Consider the following 8,312-nt stretch of genomic DNA (forward strand, 5'->3'; position numbering starts at 1 on the left):
GAAGTTTTTCGAGAGAATAAAGAACAATTAGCACTCGAGTGTATGTATAATTATTATATTGCCTCTCCCTCGGAGATTTTTCTTGTTCTTAATTCTCTTCTTTTTTTTATTATTATTATTTCGCCGTATCGCTCGGCCGAGCAAGCGATCGGCTCTTTTTATCTATCAAAAATAAATATAATAAATATTTATACACGTACGTACTCGTCTGTGTGTATATAGTGAAGGCGCACAAAACGTCAAACGATCTCGCACATATACATATAATATGCATACACACACACACATGTATACGAGCCAATTCCCGATCCCCACTTCTGTCACATCTCGTGAACCAGCACCAATGAGGCGAGCAACGACACATTATATGCTACGTTACGTGTATATATAATATAGACGTGTGTACGTGTATGTGTGTGTGTGTGTGTGTGCAGTCACGGCGAGTAAATATCGCGCCGCGCCGAGGAGGCCTCCTCCGGGGAGCTGCGATCGGTATAAAGACCAGCGGTTCGGCCGGACTCAAACCGATACTCGTGCCGACAGTCGTTCAGTACCCTTCGGGCGGATCGCGTGTCTCGACGCTAAGATAAAAAAGCAAAGCACAACGACGACAAAAAAAAATAATAAAAGCGTGAACCAAGTCGTACTGTATTTATACATAAAAAAAAAAGTTATACTTGCAAGCTCTCTACGAGAAAGAAGAGTTAGAAGAAGGAGTGAACAGATTTTTTTGTGAGGATATTTCGAGGTAAAAAAACAGCAACAACAAACAAGATGCCGATGGTCGACAAGAAAAACGGACACAACAACATCAGCGCCGCCAACAAGAGGCCCAGCGACAACGACTTCTTGCACACGGTGGTGAAACAGCAACAGCAGCAACAGCAGCAGGCCCCCAATGCAGTCCAGTCAAAGTGAGTTTCTTTTCTTGCCTTTCGCCTCTCCTGTTTTTTTGTTGTTTTTTTTTCATCTCGACGAAAGTGGCGCACTCGTATTACTCGGCGATGGGGGTAGTATCGTCACGCGGGGGTGTCGAAATACCACCACCCTCCGTTTGACAAGATTATCCACGACGACGACGACGAAACCCTTATGAGAATCATCGTGTTACGCTCGTTTTACACGATAAATCGATATCGTGTATGAATGTAAAATTTCTATACTCAAAATATATATAAAAAAAAAGAGAAAAAAAATCAGAACAGAAGCCAACACAATTCGATCGTTCTCGATTCAATTTTTGTTTTGCGCGTGCTGCTGCTTTTTTTTTCTTCATCTGCGCCACGCGATAACATGTCAGAAATTAGTGTAGCATATAATATCGATAATATTCGCGCGTTGTGCATAAAGTGGCAATTAAAAAAAAAACGAGAGAGAGAGAGAGAGAGAGAGAAAAAAACACTCGGTGCGTGCGTCAAGGTTTCACTCTTTGCTTCTGTGTGTGCATGCTGCGGCACTGTGAGTGGCGAAAACCTGTAATTTACTTACATAAGATGTGTCGCATAGTATATCGTTTATATAGAAATAGTCGAGAATTTTCATTCACCACCGTGTGCACCGCCGCGACCCGTTAATCGCTCTCTCTCTCTCTACTCCTATATCTCTCCGCGATCTACATACATCTATGTGTGTGTGTTGGTGTATTCTAATGTAGATCGGCGTGTGCATTTTTCGAATCGTACATAACTTAACGGCGTCAGTGACATATTTAACAGCACGTGTAAAATAACATTTATCCGGACTGAGAGCGGCGGGGGAGGGGAGTCAAATTCCTCGTGGCCGTATACATATATAAAAAAAAGTTGTAAACGCGCGCGCGCGGCTCGAAGGATGTGTCACCTATATGTCCGCCTGTGTGTTCGGTTAAAGAACGAGACAACGAAAAAAAAGAGTTGCACCGTTTTGGGCTTATACGTAATGACGCGAATCGAATCGCGTCGATTGTTTGCATTAACGCTTATGCTTTGTTTCCTATGATTATAATAAAAAAATATGAACGAAAACACAATTCAGGAACAACGAGGAGATCATTCGCGCGTGGCCATGAAAAATCGACGACCGTTCGTTGATCTTGAACTTGGTTGTATATAACGCTGACCGATCGCTCGCTCGCGGGTATATATATTACAGCCGCGTGTATCGATACGCGATCCGAGCGATCTTATAATATACGTCAAGTCTGTGTATGTTATAACAAAGCGACTGTCTCGGGCGACACGCAATTGTGTGAAAATTGCATCAGCGTACAACGTCACGTATTATTTCCTCTTTCCTTTTTTTGCATTTTTTTTTTTTTTTTGACGAGATCGCGAACTCGTATTTCGACATTCCTCCGCGGGAGATTTATATATTAAGGATACCATCGCCGATGTTCTCTCTATTTTCGTCTCGATTTTAAATGACTTTATAATCCCGTGCACTGGTCCACCTCGAATCGCTCGGCTATTATTATTACAACCTCTCGCGTATATAGTCGCGAATGTTATTTACAACCGATACACCGGAAACCGGCGATCGGATCTCGCGAAATTAAGAAAGTATCGGGCCAACTCTCGTCTCTCGAGTGTATACACACAGCAGCGGAGACATCGGAATTAAATGCAAAAAGTAGCCTTTATTGGAAGGGCGGCGGTGGTCTGCTCTCGTCTAGTACTCTCAACAGAGCCTCCGCGAAATGAAACTCTTCCTCGTTTAATTTCGATTATATTTTCGCGTGTATATAAAAAAAAAGGGGGAAAAAAACTTTTCAATCGCTCGAATACGCTATCGATCCCGTATGTACGGTCCGTTCGAATAATATAATATCGCTTCTAGCCCCCCCTCCCCCCGATAGTATAGACGAGCGCGTGGACGACGAGATAATGAGATTGCGATTTTTTCGGATTTTTTATTGTGTCGCGCTGGCAAGAATGTGTTGGATATAATATATCGTCCCGCGGCGGATAACAATGAAAATCGCTGCGCAACTACTCGGCGCGCGGTGGCCGATTCGTCACTTATTTTCCAGCGAAAATTAATATCTTAATCATGCGCGAGTAATTTATTATAACAAAACGATCTGTCTCGTGCGTCGATGCTTCCTTCTTTCTTACGCAAATTTGCCCTCTTTTTAACTATACTATAACCGTCGTCTTCGGATATTACTCAAAAGTCAATCGAGCACGAAATTATATCCAATGTCAAAAAAACTCATCGACCCTTCCAGAAAAAAAAATTTTCTTACGAGAAAAGACGTTGGGTCGTCTCGAGCAAAAACCGAGAGCGAGGATCGTCGATGTGCCTCGCAAAAAAAAAAAAAAAAAAATAACAAGAAAAGAAGTAACGAGTAGTAGTCTCCTAGTCGCTTCATCGCGATCGAAGGGCCATTAACTCTAATAAATTAATCCCCGGGTCCTTGCACCCTCTCCTCCCTTCATCCCCCTATACACACTATCAATTTTTTTCCTTCTTCTTGTCTCTCTCTCTCTCTTGGCCCAAGTAATTGCCCGAGGATCCCGCGCGCATCGATTATTCAGATTTCTGCGCGCACAGAAGCTTCTTATACAACATTCTCTCTCTCTCTCTCTCTCTCTCTTTCTCTATCGCGGCGAATATCGTGGAAACGATCGATTACGAAAAAAAGAGCAGAAAAAAAAGAAAGAAAAAAAATCGTGACGCAACGTTGTTAACGTCGAGTTTTAATCACACCGTACACACGTTATATTACGAACGTAAACACACACACTCTCTCTAGTGTATGACCCCCCGCGCGATCGCCAATGGATCAAAGCTCGATCGAGTGCGATCGAACATCATCATTACTACACACATAGACACGTGTTTGTGCTTTAAATTATTGCTCGCAAAATCGCGTTAATAGATGCGTGTATATTACGCGGAGCTATTACAACTTAATTAGCGTAAAGTTAATGGAGGAGCTTTAGGCGTGAATCGAGCGTGCGCGTGTCATTATGCTCAAGGGACTTTGAAATGGAGGCCTAGGCCTTCTTCTCCTTTTTTTTCTTCTTCTTCGATGTAAATGAATAGAGTATGCGAGAGATAAATATATAATGGACGACGCAAATAGAGCAATTAATACCGCGTCGCGCGCGCCACAATCGCGGAAATGCAAAAATAAAAAAAAAAAGTATAGAGCAGGTTTTTACGTTACAAGTCTAGGATGACATTGTGATTTTCGTCTCTGGTTCGATCTAGTTATGTATGTAATTGCATAATGAAAATCGTCAGTTACAATCGATCGAGTATATATTCCCGACGCAAATATTGTCCATGTAATAATCGAGAGGGGGTCATCTGGCGTTCGCGAAGCTTTTGGCGCGCGATATTCGACGCAGTCGAGAAGTCGAGAAACGTAATCGTCATGAAAACATAAGGTTCTTTTTTTTTCTCTCGTCGAGATGTCTGTCTCCCGTAATACGAGACACCGACTCTGACTCCCCACACACACACACACACACACAGCACCGAGCGCAGGAAAGGAATTGAATTTCGCCGATTGTCAATTTTTCGTAACTCATATTTCGACGAAAACATCGCTCGCGAATATGTGTGTGTACGTGTGTGTCTATTAAGCACAAGGCTCGTATGTATAATCTCTGATCGAGGAAAAAGGAAAAAAATATATTAAAAAATATCCACACGGAGCAGCGGAAAAACATGTCAATAATAATCGGTTTCACGCGCGCGCGCGAGCGTCGCCGATCAATCAGTCACATATATATAATATCTCGGTAAGATAAGTAAAATTCCAATCGCTCATTGATACTCGCGCGTATATACGAATGTGTTTGCGTATTATATGCGTTCGCGCATGTAATGTCCAGCGCGATTTGCGCGACCCATGCACATGCGAGGAGATAAAATTACGCGATAACAAAACGTTTTTCAAGACTACTGGGGGTCCGCTCAGAAACTTGCATAAGACGAGCGATAGTTTTCGATCGATCAATAATAACGTATTAATCGATCGATAATTACGATGAATAATTAAAATAATTTTCTTTACTTTTTTGTTGGGCAGCTTCTGCTGGGACGCCCTGCACGAGAGCGCCCAGTACATGCTGGAGCGGACGAGCATCAGGCCGCGGGTGGCCATCATCTGCGGCTCGGGTCTGGGCAGCGTCGCGGAGGCCCTGACCCAGCGCCAGTGCTTCCCCTACGAGGAGATACCGCACTTCCCCACCTCCATGGTCAAGGGCCACGCCAATCAGATGGTGTTCGGCTATCTGCAGGGCATGCCGGTCATGTGCATGCAGGGCAGATACCATCACTACGAGGGATATCCCATCTGGAAGGTGATTATCTTTTATTTGTATCGTGGTTTTATTGGAAAAAATATTTACGAAATTTGATTGTGTATAAAGGCATTGGAACCAGGGCGATTTTAATTATAAATATTTAATATTTTTCAAATCTAATTCAGACCGCATGTTTTACATGAAAGTAGATTCAGAAGTAAAAAAAATAACTTCTTAGAGCCTTACACATTGATTTTCAAGTAGTTATTAGCTATTGTCTACATTTCAGATGTAAAATGTTAACTGAATCGAATCTGTAAATTTAAATTTAATGAATTCTTCGCTAATTCTTGTATCGAATTAATCTAAGAGTGTGAAAGGTCCCACAAAAAGTGAAGGGTATTTCTACGTATTTTGACCCACTGAATCCGAATGTTCAAATTAATTGTTGATACAGCTATAATTCCTAAACTATTTACAGAAACAATTTTTTTTCTTACATTCCACACAAAAAGACAAAAATGTCCTCTTTTTATTCGTCTTGATACGACCAATAGAACCGGAGATATCGTTAAAATAGTAAAAAATGACGATATTGCATAAGATCAATGCGTAGAGCTTGGACTGCCATGTCCATATATCGTTCATCTACCACAATTTTTCACTAATAATATTTCTGGTTTTAATGTTCGTATCAAGACGAATAAAAAAAGGAAATTTTTGTCTTTTCGTGTGCAATATAAAGGAAAAATAATTGTTTTGGTAAATATTCAATAGTTTGGGAATTATAGCAGTGTAATCAATTAATTTATTTATAACAAATTACTCGACCATCTGAGCGAGGTGAGAGTTGAAAATTCGGATTCAGCGGGTTAAAATACGTGGAAATACTCTAAGAGGAGAAAACGATCAACTTAATTTTGTTAAAATCTTATTTTGACGTATACCATTTTTTCGACTTTGTCACTTGTGGATTTGCTGATAAAGGTACTCGCCATCTAGCGGTGGAGAGTGACTTTAAACACAATTGACATTTCATAATTTTTTTTGTTCAATTACAAAAACACGTACATTTTCATTCAAAATGTTGAATTCGTAGTACCGAATTAAATATTTTTTTGTTAACTTTTTCATTACAATTAATAAAAAATATAAATTAACTTGAACTGAAATAAAGAAAAATAAAGTGTTAAATAATCTTAATATCCGATCTAAAATTAATACATTATAAATGTATCGTATCGATAACTAACAATTTACATTTTTTCATTTACAGTGCTCGATGCCCGTGCGAGTGATGAAGCTCGTCGGCGTGACCCACCTCATAGTGACGAACGCCGCGGGCGGCATCAACCCCGACTACAACGTCGGCGACATCATGCTCATCAAGGACCACATCAACTTCATGGGCTTCGCGGGCATCAATCCCCTCCAGGGGCCCAACGACGATCGCTTCGGCGACCGTTTCCCCATGATGCACAAGGCCTACGATCGCGACCTGCTGCGCGTCTGCGACAAGGTCGTCGACGAGATGGGCATGTCGCAGATCGTCCGCAAGGGCGTCTACACCTGCCTCGGTGGGCCGAATTTCGAGACGGTGGCGGAGATGCGAGCCCTCAAGATGTTGGGGGTCGACGCCGTGGGCATGTCCACCGTGTACGAGGTCATCACGGCGGTGCACTGCGGCATCAAGTGTCTCGGCTTCTCGCTCATCACCAATATCGGGGCGACGGATTACGAGGACGAGTCCGAGGCGAGCCACGACGACGTCGTGCAGGTGGCGAATCGCATGAAGGGTACGCTGAAGGAGTTCGTCTCGAGGATCGTCGCCCACGTGAAGGAGGAGCTCGACGGAAAGAGCGACGACGAGGCCAAATAGACGCTTATCTTTTTTAAGGATATTATTATCATTGTTATTATAAATATTGCACACGTCTCATGTATCATATCGAATTTATTTATAATTAATTAACGTATAATCGTATACTCGCTGAAAGTCCAAATAAGCACTCGTTATTATTATCGAGATTTTTCGTATTAGCGCGAACGAGTACGAGTGTCGAATCGATCGATATTATTTTTTTTTTATATCGGCGCGACACGTGAAATTTTCTTCGTCGATTGTATAATTCATAAGCTTCAAATTCGTTTTTTAAGTCATATATATAATACATAAATGACTAGAATGACTCATTGTTATCACGTCTTGTACACACATACAAACACATGCATTCACGGTTAGATGCGTAAATGTCATTATATTTAGTTGCACAGAATAATTACTATTATTTATTATATAAAAGTTGTGTTACTATAGCAAATTTCGATGTACGCTCGAGAGCAAGATTTTATACCTCTGATCGATAAATGTATAATTTTAAGTTTTGGCTCGTAGCTTATAATTTCGTCGCGTTGAGTGTTTTTTTCTATCTACGAAAGAAAAAGAAGGAACAAAAAAAAAATATTCAAATATTTGTTTTGTCTATAATATAAGTAACGATTTGTACAAGCGTCGCGATGAGGTGTTTCGTATAACGTTGTAACGCATGGCGCATATAAGATTATAAATAAACGATTAAAATAATTTCACCATTTTAAACACGTCGCTCGATTTGTCATTTTTAATGGTATTAAACATTTTCTACGCGCAAACACGTTCGAGCAACATTCCGCGAGAGATCGAGAGAGAAAGTTCGAAATCGGATTCTATTTTTTTTTTTAAATTATTGATAAACCGTCCTGCGCCGCCAACGTCCGCCAACGTTCCGAGAGATGTCGTTGGACGTCGGTTATACGAGGCGCCCGTAGTAGTTATAGTAGATACGCACACCGGCGCCTACGGTGCATACTATACCGCATACGCGTATCGTAGTAGTGTGTAGAGAGAGCGCGAGGATCACCTGTCAGTGCTGCGCTGCAGCGCGGCCACTGCCTCCGCCGACTGACTCCGAATACACATGCGAAAATCTTTCGCTCACACACACACACACGCACATATTCCGTATGTACGTGTATTGCGGAACGCGTGCGCGAGTATACATGTATATGTATGCACACCCCCCCCCCCCCCCCCCC

General features: G+C 41.7%; 1 protein-coding gene across 1 annotated transcript; it reads left to right on the plus strand.

Annotated features, from left to right (window-relative positions):
- The first annotated feature begins 486 nt into the window (after window positions 1-486).
- Window positions 487-7,836, plus strand: LOC106653566 (purine nucleoside phosphorylase-like). Its single transcript, XM_014373065.2, has 3 exons — window positions 487-914; window positions 5,021-5,294; window positions 6,514-7,836. Exons 1-3 carry the CDS (start codon window positions 775-777, stop codon window positions 7,114-7,116), a joined length of 1,017 nt encoding a protein of 338 aa, XP_014228551.1. The 5' UTR covers window positions 487-774; the 3' UTR covers window positions 7,117-7,836.
- Window positions 7,837-8,312: the final 476 nt, after the last annotated feature.

Source organism: Trichogramma pretiosum, unplaced genomic scaffold (assembly GCF_000599845.2).
Source record: "Trichogramma pretiosum strain Unisexual culture from Peru unplaced genomic scaffold, Tpre_2.0 scaffold35, whole genome shotgun sequence".
Classification (NCBI taxonomy): Eukaryota; Metazoa; Arthropoda; class Insecta; order Hymenoptera; family Trichogrammatidae; genus Trichogramma; species Trichogramma pretiosum.